This window comes from Typopeltis vanoorti, chromosome 12 (genome assembly GCF_054136105.1).
Source record: "Typopeltis vanoorti isolate ZY-2024b chromosome 12, IOZ_Tvanoo_1.0, whole genome shotgun sequence".
Taxonomy (NCBI): domain Eukaryota; kingdom Metazoa; phylum Arthropoda; class Arachnida; order Uropygi; family Thelyphonidae; genus Typopeltis; species Typopeltis vanoorti.
The window spans coordinates 57,042,558-57,065,533 of NC_143560.1; the positions used below are offsets into that span (position 1 = coordinate 57,042,558).

The 22,976-nt window shown below is 34.5% G+C and overlaps 1 protein-coding gene across 1 annotated transcript in view; it reads right to left on the minus strand.

Moving 5' to 3' along the window:
- Positions 1-22,976, minus strand: part of LOC150100811 (serine/threonine-protein kinase svkA-like) — a 230,343-nt gene that overhangs the window by 110,141 nt on the left and 97,226 nt on the right. The window contains exon 4 of the mRNA XM_090401906.1: positions 4,877-5,042. Coding sequence (XP_090258032.1) covers positions 4,877-5,042 — 166 coding nt within the window. The remainder of the gene's footprint in view (positions 1-4,876; positions 5,043-22,976) is intronic.

Sequence of the window (22,976 nt, forward strand, 5' to 3'; positions counted from 1 at the left end):
AGGCAATAGAAATATAAGCTCTGATAATGTTGGAGTCTTGACAAGTAACAGACTGATTTGGACGAAAATTGTAGATAGGAAGTTAGTAATGATGTAAAGTTTTTCATGTAGTACTATGATATCCTGTACACCCCCTTGAGGATACATGGCAGGAATTTGATGATGATGATTTTCTTCTTATAGATCTCTTGCTTAATAAGGTTGCACATCCATTTCATTCCCATCTTATTTGTTCTTCGAATTCTAGGGATACATTCAGACAATGCCTCATTTAAGTACTTTTTCAATGATTCCCATTCATTGTTCCCATTCAGTAACAGATGCCATGTGACCAAATATAGTATTCTCCTCAGATGGTCATAATTTCCAGTTTTATAGTGCAGCATGCAACCTGCCATAATTAGAACATGGTATAATCTAGATGTGAGATTGATGGCATCTGTATGGGTAATATAATATGTTTAAGGGTTTCCTCTCACAATATGTTCCCCTGTTCTTTTTTTTTTTCTTTCATCTCTAAAATACTGAGATACCAGTAAACTTAAATTAATATAGTGTAACTGTGGTTATAATAGAAAATTAACTGTTCTCAAAAAAAAAAAAGAAAAAAATATCCCCAAAAAGATTTTGTAAGTTTTTGAGATTTAAAAATCTCAAAAACTTACAAAAAAATTTCTTCCACATTGGTTTCAACCTAAATTATGTAATCAACATCTGCAGCATCCAAATTTGATCTGTTTTTGTCTAAACCCCAAATTACTGGCCTGGTTGGCCGAGTGGTTAGCATATCCGCTCTCCAGCCAAAAAGCTGCGGGTTCGAATCCCGCTGCGGGCATGGATGTTTGTGATTGTTTGTGAAAATACTAGTGGTGGTGGTGGTGGTGGGCGGTAGATGGCGCTGGTGTAGATGATGATAGTTGTGGTTCGTTGTAGTTGATGGATTGAGTGGTGAAGACAGAGAGCTGTAGAGTAGGTGCCCTCCCTTAATGAATCTTTGGACTCCCTGGAGGGATCGCGTAATAATAATAAGTCACAGCCCATCAGACCACAAATGTTGGTACTTGTGCTTTTTTTGTGTGATCCAATATTCCTTCAGAGAGGATGCCTAATCTTGAATCTCTCCATAAATTATATTCTATTCTAGGTTTCATCCTTTATCCAAGTGTAAGCAAAGTTTGATTGTGAAGTAACTTCACAACTGGGTTACTTGTATATAGAGGCTAATGACACCAAAAATATAATTTATTGGCATCTTTAATTTATAGTATAACCAAAAGTGTGACACTTTTGTATATGGAAATATGACTTCAGCATTACTTCAACTTTGTTATCACTTTTGGATCTGGCTCCCACTGATGACACCTCAATAAAAATCGAAACTGGTCAGGGTAGTGGTCCTTCTCATAATACATAACATTATACTTGTCTGTAAGGATATGTGCTTTGCATTATGGAATACTAAGGCAATTGATGTGAAGTCTATATACAAGTAGCCAAGCTGTAAAGTTACTTTATGTGCAAACTTTGTTTGCTTATGATTGGATAAAGGATGAAATCAAGAATATAATTTTTTGGCATCTTTAATTTATAGCATAACCAAGTGAAAAAACTTTCAATCACTTGAATCTCTTCTACTAGACCTTCTGTGACTTAAGATTTCCTTACCCACAATGTATCATTAATCTGCTCTCTCTACTGCTCTTCCAATTCTGAAAATAGTTCTAACCTCTTTGATCCTAACTGTGAAGTAATCTTCCTTGATCATCACTTCAATGTCCACAACTCCAACACACTACTGCCTTTTTTAAAATTTCACTGAGCATTCTGGAAGGCAAAGTATCTGCTGTAAGCAATGTTCTAAGAGAAAATTTTCATCTTCCAACCAGAATTCTAACAATCCTCCTCACACACACTCTGAATCCAGTTCTCCTTCCAGGTACATTGTTAAGGCAACCACTCTTCTTGATAATTCAGATCACAATCTAATCCTAGTTTCATCTCTAGTGGAACACCTTCTCTTTAACCATTCATAACCTTATGTCCTTTGGCACAACAACAATACTGAGCAGGAAGATCTCTGAGATTACTCCTTTTAATCATTAGACTACTGTTTCCATTCCCCAAATCCTCCAGATATTTGTTGTGATCTTGTTAAAAAAAAAAAAAAAAAAAAAAAAAAAAAAAAAAATCCATGCTGGAATGGCCTTCGTTCTCCATCTGTTAAAAATTCCCACCCAGTATCTAAGCCAAGGTTTTCCAAAAAGTGTCATGCCTTCTCCCTTGCAAAAACTGCTGGGCACAATTTCTGTCCATCTGTGCTTTCACCTTCCTCTCACAAGATGGCAGAATTACAAAATCACCTACAGATAAAGCTGACTACTAGCATCATGCTCCTCATCCATCTCCTGCATAGATGACCAATGCAAACCACATTCTTTACTTGAAACACTACATTCATGCCTCCTATGGCCTTCTGCCAGAAAGATGTCAGAAGAAATGTGAACAACCTTGATACCAAAAAAAAAAAGGTTTCTGGTCCTGATGGTATCCCACCAAGAGATGTACTCCTGGCACTAGTACCTATTCTTTATTATCACCACATTACATTACACTCAGCCAATATCCATCTTACAGCATGGAGGCAAGCCCATATATAACTAATTCCAAAAAAAGATCGTGCTTACCATCTAGCTATAGATCTACTATTCTCACCACAGTGTTGTCTAAAGCTATGAAGGTCATCAACAATCAACTTCTTTGCCATATGGAGAGCTGTCAATCATTGACCACCAATATGGATTTTGCCGATCAAGTCACCTCACCACATCTTTGGACACATGGCATGGAAAGGTTTGGATCATTTCTCTGATGTTATACTTGACATTTCCAAGGCAATTGATAGGTTTCTAGTTTTGCAAACTGCTTCTTGTACCGAGACCACATGTTTTAAGATAAATAATGAGTTTAATAAAACTAAACAAACATAACCTTACAGATTTTGCAAGTAGTCAGACTTACACAGTCAGTAGGTATTAACAAAAGTTATACAAAAAAAAGTGACTAAAAACAATTAATTACACAGATGATATCAAAACTTCACAATTAGTACATATAAGTAAACAGAATAAAAAAATGTTAAATTAATTACTGTACACATGTTGGAACAATGCTAGTTGCTGCAGTCACATACTGTAGCATTGCACGTGTGATATCCTTGGTCTGTGGCAGTTAGATTTTTGATGAAAGCAGACCAAACTTGTAGGATTAAGCTTGATTTTTGTTGCTCATGTATGGACCTGGAGCATTTGTGAGGCTTTCTTGTAAAACCATCATGATTAATATAAGACATTTTGGTTTGTCAAACTACTTGATGGGTTGTGGTAGTTGTATGAGATGTCAAACCTGACTTATGCGATCTTCTTTTGTGTTCAGACATGCGGATCTCCCCCAACCTTCCTGTCTGGCATACATAACAAATGTAATCACAAGAATCTCATAAACTTGGTTTTTTTCATGGGATGATGTGGAGGTTTTGGTGGATGTAAGAATTTGGCAAGTTTATGGAATGATAAAAAAAGCCTTTTTAATATTCTTATGGAGTAACTTTGCCACTTTGTAGCGTTCTTGATGTAAGGTAGTGTGATTACATTCTTAAAATCTTGCTTAAGTAAAAGAACTGTCAGAGGTGTATTAAGAATTTTGTTGATCATCTTGGGTTCATAACCATTGAGTGTGTCCTCAGAGGTCCATTACTTCACCCATCCGCTTCCTTATATATATAATCTTCTCTCACTGATCTCAAACTCCATCCACAGTTTTTCTGATAATATCACTCGCCACTCATCCTACTCACATAATAAACCTTGCAGTGCTCAAACATCTCAAGCCTTTCAAGATCATATACAATAAATGCAGTAAACACTGATCCAGCTGAACTCTGTAAAATCCACCTGAGCTTGGTATACTGCTCCCCTTTGGGGTGGTGCACGCACACATGCAATCCTCTCTAAAAATTCTTAAATGCCAAGAAAAAAGCAGTTTGATTGATTGATTCCTATTTCTCACTCTCTTCTATGATGGATCTTTCCATTGGTGCTATTCAGCAGAAATGGCATCCATCATTCCCCCCCCCCATTTCCTGCTAACTTACAGTACATGAGAACCATCCTTTTACAGTTGAACACGTGATTCAGTGAACTTGCTACTCCAATTCATCTTACATTTTTTCCAACTCAGTACTGTAGAACAGCCTTCTCCATAAAATATTCCCAAAGACAGCTCCATCTCAACAAAAAGAATATCAACAGATTACTTTTCTCTTGACCTCAGGCCACACATGACATTTATTTGCTAATAGTCCTTGCAGAATCTCATGAATGGGAGTGATTAAAAATAATATATATATTTTTTAAAAATGAATTGCTATATTGCAGGTATCAAAATAAAAACAATTGTAGAATTTTCAAAAAATCAGAATCTTAAGAAACAGTAAAAACGTATTTGTTCATAATGATAAAACAACATCGAAATTATTCAGGAACAAACTATAATAAAAACAATCTGATATAAGCATCAAAATTTATACAATAAATTCATAGTGGGAAATGCAGGATTTTCATTCTACTCAGAAGATCAAAGCAGCTCTTCCTAGCTCTGAATTATTTGAAAAAGTGTCAAAATGAATAAACTAGCAGAATTTTGTAAATTAATTAAAATAATGTATTACAGTAAAACAAAGATGAAAATACAGTGTTCAATAAGATTAATGGACAAGTGAAATAATATTCATAACTAATTTTAGAGATACAATGCAATAAGAAATTTGTTGTGAATCTACTTTTCTGCCGATCAATACTAAAGTGAGAATTATCCTTACCTTTAATATCTCTATGTAGTTTGCGTTCAGAATGAAGATAATCCAAACCTTTAAGTACCTCTCTAAGAATAATAGCAATATGCATTTCCTCAAAGTGCCCAGCTTTCATGAGATCCAAAGCTGATCCTCCACCTAAATATTCCATAATGATCCAGAGCTTTGTTCCCTGTTAATTACATAAATATGTTCGATTACTCAGTTACATATTTAGATGGAATACTCCTAAAATTACAATTTCATAATCAATAGTAAACTATGTTTTCTCTGTACACACACACCATTTAAGAAGTAAGGCCTCAGCACTCATTACTTAAGCACTTAGAAATGCTCAAGTATGGAGGTATAAAAGTTTTACAGTGGCTGCAATGCATAGTTCAGAAGGCCTGGACAGAAGGACAAATTCCAGATGATTGGAGTAGAGCTCTCGTAGTACATATATATAAAAAGGGAAATAAAACTGAATGTGAGAATTAGAGGTATTTCATTACTGAGTGTTTGTGGTAAGATATACGCAAGTATACTTGAGAAGGATTGTGGAAGAGAAGCTTGGTGAAGAACAAGCTGGATTCAGGACAAATAGAGGCTGTCAGGTTCAGATTTTCACTTTACGACAGATAGTTGAGAAATCGTGGGGATAAAACAAAGATCTGTATTTAAGTTTTGTAAATCTGGAAAAGGCATATGACAAGGTGCCAAGAAAGAAGCTATTCAAAATGCTACATTTATATGATGTTAATGGGGCTTTATATCAAGCAATACTTAGTCTTTATTTGAGTTGTAAGTCAACAGTTAGAATTGAAGGAAGTACAAGAAGGTAGTTTACTGTTAAATCTGGTATCAGACAAGGATGTACTTTATCCCCTCTGTTATTCATTATCTATATGGATCGCATTATGAAGGAAAGTGGTATTAATCTCAGCTCTTTGCTTTATGGGGATGATGTTATACTTCTAAATAAATCTGCTACAAGTCTGCAAGATTCCCTGACTAAATTGAATAACTGTTGTAATAGATATGGTATGAAGGTCAGCATTAAAAAGACAAAGACAATGAAAATAGGCAAAAACATTGAAAATATCAACTGCATTATGAATGGAGAACCTATAGAAATAGTAAAACATTTCAGCTACTTAGGCACGATCTTTAGTGAAGATGGTAAATTAAATATGGAAATAGATAACATAATCAACAAAGCTGGTATGGTTTGAAGTCAATTGAATAAATTCATATGGAATAAAAGAGAAATTAGTCGGAACACTAAATTAGCTGTATACAAGACAGTGTTCAAACCAGTTTTAATTTATGGATTTGAGAGCTGGGTCAGAAGTAAAACACTTGACCAAAGACTAGAGACTGCAGATATGAGAGTCCTGAGAAAGATTAGAGGCATGAACAGATGGCATCAATGGTAATATCATATTAAAAATGAGGATATTAGGAAAGAACTTGACACTCTCAGCATCCAGGAATGTGTTAGCATAGCTAATCTCAAGTGGTATGGTCACTTAAACAGAATGGGAGAGGAAAGATTAGCAAAACAAGTGTTCTCTGCCAGGTTGGCAGGAAAAAAAGACCCAGAGGAAGATCAATATATAGGTGGATTGATACAGTAAAAAGTGACTTAGAAGACATAATTATAAGATCTGATAATATTGGAGTCTTGTCAGGTAACAGACTGATTTGGAAGAAAATTGTAGATAGAAAGTTAGTAATGATATAAATTTTTCATGCAGTACTATCATATCCTGTACACCCCTTGAGGATATTAACAGGAATTTGATGATGATGATGGCATCGGTACTCTCTTTAAACAAATGCTGAAATTTGTGCCGACTATGATGAAGCAAGCAAGTTTCAGACCAAAGAATATTGTGGTCTGTGTCTGAGCCAAGCCAAATTTATCAGATTTTCTGTAGCAAATATAAGACTGATGTTCTTGGATTCTCTTTTCAATCAGGTGTCCAATTTGCCCAAGGTAGGATAAATGGCAGTCACAAGGAACTTGGTATACACAGCTAGAGACAGAGGGGAATGTTTATCTTTTGAAGAGCAAAAACAAGTTGATTAAATATTGATAGGTATAAAAGTAACTGCTAAATTGTATTTCTTCAGAATTTTAGCAATCTATTCTGAGATATCAGAAATGTATGGAATTTGTACTCGGTGTACTATTTCCTTGTTAAATTAGGCTTGTAGGAGTCAAACAGATGTTGTATAGTCCTTTCTGAGAAACCATTTAATTTCACATACCGTTTGATGTTTAAGGGTTCTTCCTCTAATTGATGTGGAGTATAAAAAATAGTGTTAGCATGTCAAAAATAAATTTTTATTCTTCCTGTCTTTTGAGAATGATGGTGAACAGATTGCTGAAGAATGTAGCATCCAGTGAAAGTAGGATTTCGACAGACTGATGTAGTTAAATCACCTGATGATGAGCGGATGAGAAGAATATCTAGAAAGGGCAATTTTTTCTCTCTTTCAGTTTTCATAATGAATTTAATACATAGATGCAAAGTATTTATGGTAATTAAAAAAGTTAAGTTTCTTTATTGTGAGGCACAGAGCAAAACTGTCATCTATATACCAAACCGAAAACAAAGATTGAGGGTATATGGATACAAAAAGGATGTCTACTAGATGCTATAAATAAAAGTTGGTAAGAGCAGAGGAGAGTGAACTTTCCATGGCATTTCCATCTACTTGGCTTAGAACTTGTTTTGACAGACAGAAAAAGTTACAGTAGTCATGGATGCAGCAAATTAGAAAAGGAAAATTTCTCTTTTATTATGGGATCTTTCTACGTACCAGGAACTGGATCATAACCCCACCAGCAGACCACTTAAAAAATTAAACTCACTTCTAGACAAAACTATAAGTCTTGAAGTGGACACCATAGAAAAGCAAAAAACTTATTTTGCAAGAACACCTAGATTCTATGATTTACCAAAGATCTATAAGAGAGGCACTCCACTCTGTCCAATAGTTGACTGCATAGATTCTCCTACTTATCACTTAGCCAAATTTTTAGCACACCTACTGAAATCTCATATTGACAAATCCCACTTGTTTATAAACATCAGTGTATCGAAAGCCTATGTTCAGTGGATGCATTCTTCAGCAATTTGTCACCAAAGTTCTCAAAAGACAGGAATTATAAAAACTTTATTTCAAAATGGTAACACTATTTGTTGTACTCAGCATTAATTACAGGAAGAACTCTTGAACATCAAATGGTATATGAAATTAAACAGAATAGGAGAGGAAAGGTTTGAAATGTTTCTCAGAAAGGACTACACAACATCTGTTTGACTCCTACAAGCCTAACTTAAATAACAAGGAAGTAGTACGTTGAGTACCAATTCCATATCTCTCTAGCATTTCAGAGTAGATTGCCAGAATTCTGAAGAAATATAATTTAGCAGTTACTTTTATAGCTATCAATAAATTGTCAACTTGTTTTCCCTCTTCAAAGATAAATGTTCCCCTCTGTCTCTCCGTGGTGTATAGCAAGTTCCTTGTGATTGACTGTCATCTATCTTACTTCGGACAAACTGAATGCTCAACTGAAAACAGAATACAAGAACATATATTCTTGGTTTCATTCTTTATCTAAGCAAACAAACTTTGTGCATGAAGTAACTTCATGACAGGACTACCTGGATATAGAGACTAATGACTTCACATCAATTGGCTTAGTGTCCCATAATGCAAAGCACATATCCTTGCAGACATGTATCATGCTATGAATTATGGAAAGGGCCACTACCCACACCAGTTTAAACCTTTATTGAGGCTTCTTCAGTGGGAGCCAGACCCAGAAATTATACTGTGGTTGAAAGTAATGCAGAAGTTATATTTCCATATACAAACAGTCAAAAGGTGTCACACCTTATTACTAAAATACTCTCAATTAGAGATGTATGTTGAAAGTTTTTTCACTTGATTATACCATAAATTAAAGATGCCAAGAACTTACATTCTCAGTTTCATCCTTTATTGAAGTGTAAGCAAACAAAGTATGTGCGTCAAGCCACTTCGCAAATGGATTACTTGTATATAGAGACTGAAGTGGCTTCATGCAGACTGAAATATTCAGCTTTATCTAAATAAAAAATAAAAAATAAGCGAGGCCGTTTTTAGCACTATCTAACTTTTGGAGACTGAGCGGGCAGTTCAATCTCCACTGGTACCCAATCAGAGATAGCTGGCCCAATGCTATCACTAATTAAGCGGCACACAATGAAGAGTGATGGCTCAACAAGTGCTGCCATCTCGTGGTCCCTAACACTCGTGTTTAATGTCTGAAATAATGTGGGTGCTGCAGTCGATTTTCTTGAGTTTATGGGATGAAAAACCAGAGTTTACAGGAGAAAAAACCAGCTTGCCCATGCCAGAGATCGACTAACTCAGGAACCGGTCGAAAAAAAGCTTAGAAAAATTTCCTGTAGTCACCGACTAGACTCGAAATCAAGTCTTCCTTCGTGCGGCCAAGCGCCTTGGTGTGCAAACGCCACATCCATTGAGCTACACATAGTAACTCTTTGACCCAAGTATCTCTAAAAGAGCAAATAGAAACATTTGTTATACATACATATTTCTTTATTAATATGGTGTTGGACAATATTTTGCCTTTAGTACAGACTGATATCTTCTTGGAATGGACTCAAATAAGTTTTGAATAGTTTCTGATGGAATTTTGTACCATTCTTCTTGAAGAAAATTTAAGTCATTTTAAAAGATGGAGATGGAAATCTATTTCTTATTCTAGTCTCCAAAATTGACAGCTGGCCTGGTTGGCTGAGTGGTTATGTACTTCCTCTCCAACCAACAGGTCATGAATTTGAATCCCACTGCAAACATGGATCTTTGTGATTGTGTCACCTTGTTTACTGCAATAACCCTTGATATGGTGAAGTATGACCTTTGCTGTCCTTGCACTGTTAAAACCAAAAATCATCATCACCATCAAAACTGACCAGACTGGTTCAATAATGTTCAAATCTGGTGATTGTGCTGGCCATAGAAGATGTTGAAGTTCACCTATGCTCTTCAAACCATGAATGTACAGACCAAAATGTTTGAATGGGGGCATTGCCATTTTGGAATACTGCACTGTTGTTTAGAAATAACATTTGGATCATGGGCTGCACCTGATTAGCCAAAATGTCCAAATAATCACATGCAGTAATTCTGCCAGGAAGAGTAATAATGAGACCACCAGAATACCACAATATTTCTGACAAGTCCATCACAGAACCTAAATACTTTACTACTGGAACTACGCATTCCGGACGGTAGGCTTCCTTGAGTATTCTTCAAACATAAACTCATTCTGATGTAAGAAACAGCATGAAGGTTGATGGTCATGACACCATCGTTTATGCATCTGAGTATTCTTTTCAGCAATCAGAGGTTTAGCAATTGAAGCTCTACTGTGAATATTGGATTTATGAAGCTTACAATGAACATTTTTGGTAGAAACAGGTTCTGCAGTAGTTCTGCGATTTTTTTGAAACAATCCTTCTCAATGTCTGACAGTTGCTTTCTGTCATTTTTGATTTTTGCCAATATGTGTGTGAACGCATGCACATATGTGTGGGAGCAGACAAAATAATGGAAATACAGGTAACCCTCGTATAATGCGGTATTTATACAATGCAGTTTCAATAAAACGCAGTCTACAAATTGTAGTATCCCTTGTTGAATGTGGTACTTATACAATGCAGTTTCGATATGACAGTCTACAAACTGTACTAACCCTTTATCTTTTCATATATTTTTCAACGTGCGACTTAAAAATCGAATTTTATCTTTGTTAAATTTGTGTCTGCCCGTATCGCACATGTAGTTATAAGTAGTGAACTTATATTAGGGGAAATACCCTTTAGCACACAAGTATGTCAATTGTTTACCATTATAAAGCGTTTATTGTTGAAAATTGTCTTCATTTTCCTGGCAGAAAATGAAGACAATTTTCATCATAAGTGTGTTAATCTCAAGCTGAGCACTTTATTTTCTGGTGAGTTACATACAATATGTAATGCTTTTTTTTTTCATGTAAAAAAATTTATTTTTATAGTTATGACGATATGGTTGAAAACGAAATTAGTGAATTAATTGATAAGGAAATAGATTTAAATTAGGAGGAACTGGTACAATTAATAGATGACGTCGAACCAAATGGGAGGAAAAGTTCTGCCAAAGATTCTGATTGTGATGAATCCGTTAAAGAATTCAGTTTAAAGAAATTAGAAAAAGGATTGAACTTGCCAAGAAAGTTATTTTATGGATAGTGATCTCTCAATGCAGCACTCTGGAAAATTCACGAGACAATTGGATATTTGTTTAGCTCCATATTATGAACTTCAAAAAAAATTGCAGCATAGTGGTAAGTAAGGTCTTATTGCTGACTTCTTGATAACTAAATCAGCTTAAGCATGCAATGAGAATTATACAAATGATGTCCAAGAGATTTCAAGTGATGACAATGTCCGGCCACTTGTAAATAAAGAACATCTACGAAATGTTTGTGGTTTGAAATTTTGAAGAGTGATGATTAAAATATACACTTTATTTTATTTTGCCTAAAACATTTATGCATTATATGCAATGAAGTTTACGTACAATTTATAATTTTTTATAATTTTATACTATGTATTTGTTTCATAGTTTATATGTTTTCTTAACTTACATGAATTACCTGAATTAAATAAAAATATATTTTTTGTTGGATATGTCACTGTTTATATAATCTTGAAAAAAAATGATTTCGGAACCTAACCCTACTTTTTCTATGTGATCTGAGTCTCGCATAATGAGATTTATATAATACGGCATTTCTATGGAACCTAACATCCGCGTTATACGAGGGTTACCTGTAATAGGATATTTAGAAATAGAATTTGGTGCGAGTTGGACAAAATAATGGAAATACTAGGATATTTAGAAAGAGAATTTGTTTGCATTGACTACACTGAAAAAACTGATGGTGACAGCACTGAATTGTTTTGTTTACACTCTCTAGTTCTCATTCAAGTGCATTAGTGATTGTACTTGATTGTACTGAGTGATAATTAGTGTTAAAAAATTTGAAACTAGGAGACTTGTCTGACTTTGAAAGAGGACAAATGTTGGTTACACGTTCAGCTGGAGCATCAGTGACAAAAACTGCCATGTTATTAGGTGTATCAAGATTGTGTGTGCGTGCGTGTGTGTGTGTGTAAATAACTTGATAACTTTTACACAAAAAGTTTAAGTAAATAGCGTATCATTAATTAATTGTCGAAAATGAAGGAGAAGAGTGCCCTTAAATGTTTATGAACTTGGAAGGAATTTCTTTTGGCTTTAAACCTTCTTTTACAAAGAATTTTATAACTGCATAATACTCAATTTTATCCATTTCAAGGGATACAGACAACACTTTTGCCTCAGACAGCTGTAAAACAAACTACTGGATAGAATGACCTGCAATTTGACATGGATGCTTATGACAAATGTACCAACTTAGAAAAAAAAAAATCTTGCCGTAGTGTTGCTATGGTCGAGGCCGAGAACTTTTTAGACCACCCTCATATTATATGTGAGGCATCCCCCCCCCCATCCAATATTTCAAAGACTCTAGGCCTTTTGAATTAACAATAGGAAAAGAACTGATTTCATTTGCAATTCTTCATGCAAAAGAACATGTAGGATATATTTTGCATGAAGAATTGCAAATGAAAAAGCTTTGCGCAAGATTGGTGCCGCAGGTCTTTTCTCACAAATTTTTTCTTCTAGTCTGGTTAAAAAATTGGAATAATATTCCCTGATTATTGTTTTTACACTTTTCAAGATAAATAATAAACAAAATGCCATTAGCATCCCAAAACACCGATGCCATGACCTTTCCTGTTGATGGAACTGACATTGTCTTCTTTGGCGCTGAACAACCTGCTTCTGCGCACTGTTTTGAATGCTGTTTGGATTCTGGTATGTAATGGTGAATCCAAGTCTCATCCATAGTAATAAATCGACACATAAAATCAGTTTTATTCTTGTTAAAATGCTCCAAGCACTGTTCAGAAATTTTCATGCAAGTGCATTTTTGATCTGCTGTGAGCAGATCAAAAATGCATCAATCTTTCCCCCGCTTAGTACTAAGCTTGTTGGAACACGTGCAGCTACTGCTCGACATCCCTACACAGTGCACTTTGAAACCCACGGAATATTTTTCTTCTCCTCTTCCTTCATCTCTGCAACTGCTATACCATGGAACAGTCTTCCTCTTGATGTGTTCAAGGAATACAATATACAGTCATTCAAATCCAATGTGAACAAGTACCTTCTTTCCCAACCCATACATGGTACTAATGTACTATAGGTTGATCTACAACCTCGTGTATGGGCTCAACATAAAAAAAAAAGTCACAGGCCTTCTTTTTGATTCTACTGCTGAATAAACTACTCTCTGATATGTATAGAAAAGCTTGTATTTGTCGCACATCTTGACTAATTTTGACGGTAATATATCAGAACATAGAAAGATAAGTAAATAATTATTTATGAAGATGCTGGTGTTATAACACCAGCATCTTCAGAGCACAAAACAAAGTTTGTCACAGTACACGAGACTACAACAACATAGTGTAATAATGGGACTAGTTTGAAAAATTGTAGCAACATCACAAAGACTAAAGTCCTAATTAAACACTCTCTATGCTAAAAAGAGAGAGAGAGAGAGAAAGCAGGTACTAGTTATGTCTTAAGATGACTGTCTCCCAAATCTTAGGCAAATTTATACAGCCATATTTATTAAGATTCGGAGTATGTTTCATGGCTTCTAAGAATAATCTCTCTTAGAGATCATTTTTAGAAGAACACATGGGAGTATGACAAGGATCTGTACTTAAGTTCTATAAATCTAGAAAAGGCATATTACAAGGTTCCCAGAGCAAAGCACTGCAATGTCTGTGTGTGTGTGTGTGTGTGTGTGTGTGTGTGTGTGTGTGTGTGTGTGTGTGTGTGTGTGTGTGTGTGTGTGTGTGTGTGTGTGTGTGTGTGTGTGTGTGTAACATTATGCAGGGAAATACATAGTCTATATTTAAGTTTTAAGTCAGCAGTTAGAATTAAAAGCAAATACAGGAAGATGGGTTAATGTGAAATCAAGTGTAAGACAAGGATGCACATTATCTTCGCTCTTATATATCATACATATGAATCACATTATGAAAGAAATTTGCATTAAACCTGATATTAGAATTCGAGATATCACAGTTTGCTCTTTGCTTTATGCAAATAATGATGTACTCCTAAACACATCCAGTGCAAGTATCTGAGATTCTCTAACTAAATTGAACACCAGCTGTAATAAATTCGATATTAAAATCAGCAATAAAAAGACCAAAAGTATGAAAATAGGCATGCACATAGAAAACTTCATCTGCATTCTGATGGAAAACCTATAGAACAAGTAAAATATTTCAGCTATTTGACCACTGTTTTTAGTGAAGATGGCAAGTTAAATCTGGAAGTAGACAACAGAATAAGCAAAGCTAGTATAAGGATTCATACCAGCTTTTCTTATTCTGAGGAGTCATACAGTTGAATAAATTTATATGGAAGAAGAGAGAAATTAGCCAAAACGCTAAATTAGCAGTATACAAGATGGTGTTCAAACCAGTTTTAAGTTATGGATCGGAAAGTTGAGTTAGAAATAAGGCACTTGATCAAAGATTAGAGAATACAGCTATGAGAGTTCTCAGAAAATTTAGGGTCTTGAACAGATGTCATCAATGGCAGAAACATATTAAAAATGAAGACATTAGGAAGGAATTTGCATTCAAGAATGTGTGAGTATGGTCATTTAGATAGAATGGGAGAGGAAACATTATCAGAACACGTGTTTCTTGCCAAGATGGCAGGGGGAAAGATCCAGATTAAGACCAGGCTCTAGGTGGATTAATTCAGTCAGAAGTTCTTTATAAGAATGAAATGTTAAATATGATGGTATGGGAGTGCTGAGGTAATAGACTAATTTGGAGAAAAATTGTTGACAGGAGATTAATAATAACGTAAAGTTAATCATGCAGTGTTCTCATGATAACAGAATTCCCTTTGAGGATACATCTCAGGAAATTGATGATGATGAACTTTTGATTCCCTACATTTCTCATCATCATCAATTTCCTGAGATGTACCCTCAAGGTGATGTTGAGGCTACTATGATAGCACTACATGATTAAATTTGCATTATTAGTTAATCTTCTTTCAATATTCCTGCAAATTATTATGTTACTTGTCAGCACTCTGATATTGTTCTATTTAACATTTTGTTTTCTTCTAAGGCACTTTTTCAGTGAATCGATCCAACTAGACCATGGTCTTCCATTGGGTCTTTTTTTCCTGCCGTCTTGGCATCAAACACCTGTTTTGATAATCTTTCTTCTTCCTTTCTGTTTAAGTGATCATACCACCTTATAGATTAGTTGCTTATACAGACTTGAATACAAACAATATCAAGTTTCTTCCTAATGTCTTCATTTTTAATATATTTTTGGTGTCTCCATATCAGTCACAACAATCCTGAAGAGTTATCTTTTTATACTCCAAAGATAAGTTTTTGCATTATATCTACTGGATGTTTACAAGGTGACTAGTGAGTTCCATCTCTTATTTTGGACAAACAGGCCATTTTATTAAGAAGTCTTCGAAAATACCATTGTACATAAAATACTGTACTGGAAGCAGTACAATATCTGCTTCCAGAAATCTTATGTCTGATCTTGTTCAGCATGGAGTTGACAATGTTTACATAAGCTTATGGTCAGAGACTATTTATCCATAGAGGTCATTTTAAATACGAGCATTTATTATAGAAGCTCCATAGCCTCAGTATAGTGACCTAACTTCAATCAAAATGATAGCATATTCTTACCAAAAGTTTCAGAGATTCATCTTAACATCAAAGACTATTTCTAGCTCAGTCTATATCCTGAAGGCAAATCCATTGTTGTACATTTTTGATTTGCCTTATTTCACTGAAGATCTGTTATTTTTAGAGAACAAAGTATCTGTTGTGTTAAATAGCTGTTATCATTAAAAATATATATATATATATATTGTACATGTTGGCGCATAAGACGACTCTCAAATACTACAGACAACCCCTCGGAATCGTGGGTCGAAATCTTATACAGCAAGTATAAAAAGGGAAACTTCATTTCTTGGATGAACATTTAGGTAGTTACAATACATCGTTATATAAGAAAATAGGTAGTGTTTATAAACAAATCAGATTAATTTTTTGTTACATAAATTTATTTTAAATATTACAATAGATGCAAGTCTTAAAAAACAAATAATTATTAACCTCAATTTTCATGTTAATTTTCTTCATCATCTGTTGAAAATAGTTCTTCAGATTCATTGTTTAAATGATCGTCATATGGATCCCAGTTCAAATCTGGTGAATTGATTTCATTTTCATCGTCATCAGTGTCCCACAACAGACCATCTTCCATACCATCCATAAGATTAGAGATACTACACTTTTTAAATGATTTTATTACAGTCTCTACTTTTACTTTATTCCATGCTTCGATCACAAAATTGCACAGCATATCAAGAGCATACGCACGTTGCAACAATCCACCGTTTGTAAATGATTTCTCACCAGTCAATATCCAATTATTCCCCTCTTCTCGCATGTGATCTTTAAATGGTTTATTCAAGCAGATGTCTAGTGGTTCCAATATAGAAGTTAAACCACCTGGTATAACAGCAATTTTTGTGTTATTTTTTTCTAGAAGACTGCCTGTTCCACACATTATTTACATAATTTCACACCATTTTCGTCCATCCATCCTTTTCGTGAAAATGTACAAAAACACCTGAAGGAAATTTTATCTTAGGTTTAGTTTTATGTTTGAAGATGATCATTGGTTTTAACTTGGTTCCATCAGCCAAACATGACAACACAACCGTAAACCTTTTTTTTTTCATGACCTGTACTTCGAACTAGCACACTCTTACTACCTTTAGACTCCACTGTTTTATTTGTTATCATATCAAAGCTCATTGGAGTTTCATCCATATTTCCAATATTTGACAACAGAAATTTATATTCTTGTCTCAAATGAATAATAAATTTATGGAAACTGGTAAGTTTGTGGTCAAGATCTCCTGGTAGTTTTGAGCAATTTTCGTTTTTTGTCGTATTACCATATTTTGTCTGTGCATAAAACAATTACACCATCCTGAAATAGCTTGAAATTCTATATTTTCATCTGGATTCAATCTTGACCATTTTAATGCATATGATCTAATCATATTTCTTGTAACAAGATAACAATTCTGCCTTTGTTCGAATACCCATTCTGCAATGTGATTTTTCAGTTATGGCCATTGGGTGATCCCCATTCTCTTTGCACTTTTTTTTTTCTTTGGCATTTTTTTTAAAATACCTTCTTTCTTCCTTCATTCTCTTACAGTTTTCTCAGTTTTGTCAAACTTTCATGCAGCAGCACAGTTATTAGTTTGCTTTGCCATTTCAATTACCCTTATTTTAAAAGCAAGCTCCATACTTTCTTCGTTTTGTTGCTAGTTCCATGATTTTAAATAACAACAATTTTAATAATCCTAAAATTTAAAAAAATGAAAAATTAATAATTAAAATTGGGGCTAATCACTTTTAATTAGGGTAATTTGCGTAAATACTAAATCTATGCTATGCAAAAAAAATAACGGATATGCAGAGATATAAAAATAACGGATATAAAAACAATACCGAACATTGCATTAATACAGGAAATTGGGGAGGGGGGGGGTCATCTTATTACAACTGACATAAGTTTGCGTAAAAATAGTATAAAATTTAGGCCTCGTCCTATACGCCGACATATACATCACACACACACACACACACACACACACACACACACACACACACACACACACACACACACACACACACACACACACACACACAGAGTTGACTCTTGAACGCAGGTTTGAACTGCATGGGTCCATTTATACACAGTTTTTTAATAAATATATTGGAAATTTTTTTTAGAGATTTCGACAATTTGAAAAAAATTCGCATTTTATCAACCGGTGCGAGAACACTGGTTGATAAAATTCAATTCCCATCTAAGCTGGAAATGATGTCATCGAAATTAATTTCAACAGTGTATACACTATTGAAAAGCACTATTGCCACTGTATTAAAATGACCATGCAATTAAATGAGTTCATTTCAAATGCATCACAGATAACTAAAATATAATTTCATGTAATTTCAATACTGAATGTAGAGATCTGATTCTCTACATATTTGGAATCTCCAAACCAATCAAAACAATCAAGGAGTAGGTATAACCTTATTTCTACATTCTTTTCTATCAACAAACTGTCTATCTTCTTAATCTCTACTCTTATAATTTGTAGGTAAGAATACAATTCATAGAATAAAAAGGCAACTTGTGAATGCTATCTCTCATATTCTGGATTAACCAGCTGTTCAATTTGAGAAGAGATGTCAAGGACACTGGCACGATTTCCACTATCAATAATCTATAAACTACTCTTCCTCAGCTTGGAGACGATACAACTATATATATATATATATATATATATATATATATATATCAGGTCTGCGGTGCTCATCCACGAAATATCAGTATCACCGATATTATATTTTTGCATTTCATCATCAAATTCCTGACATGTACCCTCAAGGGGTATACAGGATATGATAGTACTACATGAAAAATTTACATCATTACTAACTTCCTACTTACAATTTTCTGCCAAATCAGCCTGTTACTTGTCAAGGCACCAATATTATCAGATCTTATATTTCTATCATCTAAGGCACTTTGTACTGTATCAATCTACCTATATCTTGGTCTTCCTCCGGGTCGTTTTGCTGCCAACCTGGCAGAGAACGCTTGTTTTGCTAATCTTTCTTCGCCCATTTTGTTTAAGTGACCATACCACATGAGATTAGCTCTGCTAACGCATTCCTGGATGCTGATAATATTAAGTTCTTTCCTAATATCCTCATTTTTAATATGATATTGCCTTTGATGGCATCTGTTGATGCCCCTAATCTTTCTCAGGATTCTCATATCTGTGGTCTCTAGTCTTTGGTCAAGTGTTTTACTTCTGACCCAGCTCTCAGATCCATAAATTAAAACTGGTTTGACACTGTCTTGTATACAGCTAATTTAGTGTTCTGACTAATTTCTCTCTTATTCCATATGAATTTATTCAATTGACTTCCTACCATATCAGCTTTGTTGATTCTGTTGTCTATTTCCATATTTAATTTACCATCTTCACTAAAAATCGTGCCTAAGTAGCTGAAATGATTTACTTGTTCCACAGGTTCTCCTTTCACAATGCAATTGACATTTTCAACGATTCTACCTGTTTTCAATGTCTTTGTCTTTTTATCGCTGACCTTCATACCATATCTATTACAACAATTATTCAATTTAGTCAGGGAATCTTGCAAACTTGTAGCAGATTTATTTAGAGTATAACATCATCCGCATAATGCAAAGAGCTGACATTAACATCTCCAATTCTGATATCATGTTTAATACCACTTTCTTTCATAATGTGATCCATATAGATAATGAATAACAGAGGGGATAATGTACATCCTTGTCTCACACTAGATTTAACATTAAACCATCTTCCTGTACTTCCTTCAATTCTAACTGCCGACTTACAACTCAAATACAGACTAAGTATTGCTTGATATATTGCCCTATTAACACCATATAATTGTAGCGTATTGAATAGCTTCTCTCTTGGCACCTTGTCATATGCCTTTTCTAGATCGACAAAACTTAAATACAGATCTTTGTTATATTCCTATGCTTTCTCAACTATTTGTCATAAAGTGATGATCTGATCCCGAGAGCCTCTATTTGGCCTGAATCCAGCTTGTTCTTCACCAAGCTTTTCTTCCACAATTTTTCTCAACCGTTTCTCAAGTATACTTGCATAAATCTTGCCAGGAACACTCAGTAGGGAAATACCTCTGTAATTCTCACATTCAGTTTTATTTCCCTTTTTATATATGGGTACTACGAGAGCTCTACTCCAATCATCAGGAATTTGTCCCTCTGTCGAGGCCTTTTGAACTATGCAGTGTAGCCACTGTAAGACTTTAATACCACCATACTTCAGCATTTCTGGTCAAATATCATCTACTCCTGCTGCCTTTCCACATTTCAGGCCTTTGATGGCTTTTTCTACTTCAAGTATGGATATGTATTCTTGACTGTATGCCTGTTGAGTGTTTTTTTACCACTGTGCTATCATTGCTTGTTTCATTTAGCAAAGTAATTACTTCATACTTCAGATATCTTTTTCTCCCGTTTTCATGTCACCTTTATCATCTCTAACTCCTTTTACAGCACTCTTTCCTCCATTTCTAAGCTTCTTCAACAACCTCCAGAATATTTTGCCACCTTCTTGATATTTATTTTTTCCCATTAAAGACTCCTCTATTTGCAGACCTCACGCGATTCCTAAAATTAAACACAATATACTAATGCTTTATTGCTAGACTTACCATAAATTTTTTTTTTTTAATCAAACCGGGACATTTTTGAGAGTTTGTTCAAAACAGAAAGTAACGCCTTCTATGCTAAGTACTTATGATTCAAAAGGCTAAATAACGGAGTGGTTAACAAAAAACAACATTTCGTAGTAATAATTTTCAATTACTCTTAACTGAACATAACTTATTATTAAAAAGTTATTAATATTTATCACTAGCGTGAACTTTCTTTAAAAATTATTTATTTTTAAATGCTTCGAAAACTTCACTACAATTTAGTTCACTATTACATTTGCAGTGCAATACAGCTTTTACTGTTGATTCAGCCATTCTACCTCTTTCTTCAGACCATATGTTACTCATTATTGAGAATATCCTTTCAACAGGTGAAGATGTGACTGGCAGGCTGAAAATGTATTCTATAATTTGGACAAGATTGGGCAATGAAATGTTCTTTTCTTTGAAATGACTGAATAGTTGTATCCATTTTTCTTCGCAACTCGTATTTTACAAAATGTCATAGTTTGCCGACCAAAAAGCTTTTGCAATTACCACTTCATCAAACAGTTCATCCATGTTTATTGCATTGTTTACAAGAGTTTCATTAATTTTTTCACCTGAAGCTTCAATTTCCGACTAAGTTAATTCATTGTTGTTTATCCAAGTAAAAGATTCTGCTCCACCAAAACTGTTTTCCCAAAGCTCAATGTAAGAAAGACATTGGTCATAAAATTTTGTAAACTCTTGTAGTATTGTATTAATATTAACACTTCCGTTATTTTCCAGTATTCTAAAAAGCCTTTTTGCTTCTTGAGGTATAAATTTATTATCACGCCTTTCCTCAAGATTTTTTTAATTTTCTAAGTTCAATGACAATATGTGTTGCAGTTGCTTTTGTCCTTTCCATAATCAAGATAGATTTGTCAAACAATTCGAGTTGCCCGTGCACAAACCACAAACACATTTCATCACAAACATTATCATCTCCGGACAGTGTTCTTGTGAAATAAAATATGATTTCAGTCCCTCATAGATTTCAAGTATTCTGTCAATAGCTGGAAGTAGCGAAAGAAAACGTGCCATGTTGAAGAACCTTTTTATACTCTACATCTACAAATTCACAGAACGCTTTTAGTTGAGTGACTCGAACCGTAAAAATGTGGAAATATTTATAAATTTTGACTACTAAAGCTTCTATTTCAATAGGTAGAACATCAACTGCAGTTTGAAGACAGTTGTGAACGATGTGAGCACCGCAATCAATGCCCACAATATTTCTTCCCAGTTCCTTCTTCAATTGACTGTAAATATTGTTTTCTTCTCTCTGTTTTACACCCTCAAAATTGGTATTGCACTTATCTCCACAAAATCCAATAATTTTTTTTGTTATATTATGAGTTTTCATAACCGACATTAAATGGTTTGTCAGTATTTCTGCAGTTTCACTGGGAACTGATTGAAAGTCTAAAAGTTTAACCTTTACTCCACAATCTGGTGCAAAATACCGCACAACACATGGCACAGTTTTAATTTCTTTCCTGTTGGAAGAATCAATTGATATCATCACAAAATTTGTTTTGTTTAAATCTTCACAAAGCTGCTGAAACAACAGTGGCTCAATCACATTAACAATGACAGCTTCACAATTTGTTCTATCCGGTCTAAACTTTGTTTCAAAAAGCTTTGATATCAATTTAGATGAACAATCGGCAGACTTAAAGCTGAGATTGTGAATAGCAACATGAAATGCAAAAGTTGCTTCTTAAGCAGCTATTAAAAATTCTTTGTCACTTGGATCAGCACCTTTAAAATATGACAATATCTTTGAGGAAGATCCTTCCGCTGCTAGACTAGCCTTATGTTTCGCACATGTCAAGTGATTTTTTTATGTCTGAATGCACACAGAAAATTCTGTGGGCATTTGGACCCACAGAAAAGTGAAATGTGAAATTTCACTTTGTCAATATGACCACAAACTTTTTTCAAAAATGAATAATCTTTTTTAATTCATCCGTAAACAAACAGTTTCTTTTTGGCATTTTGGGGTTAAATTAATTTAATGAAGTAAAAAAAAATCACAAACAACACACAGAAAAGAAACACCAACTCGCAATCTAAACTCAACTAAGATTGCGCATGCTCAACAATGACTTGAGATGCAGCGTACAGGTCAGAGTCAAAGTGGGTATTCGTGTTGCCTAATCACCATTTTCCGAGGCTGCACTTTTTGTACTGCGTGTATATTCTGCACTTTTAAATTTTTACCAAATAACCAGGACAAAATGACAAACTGGCCAGGATGCCAGCATCATACCTTCGAACCGGAACATATGGTAAGCCTATTTATTGTCCTCTTCAGGAAGGTAATAAAGCATTAGTGCTTCATAAAGAGGGCACTTTTCGACATGTAAACTTTAAGAACATTTGCATTAACAGCCCGGGTGTGCTTTCACAATGAATACACCTTTAAGCCTCTTGAAAAGATGTAAAGAGGGTGCAGCAGGTCAAATTCTTAGAGTTCTAGTATTTTAAAACCGCTGAGAAGGT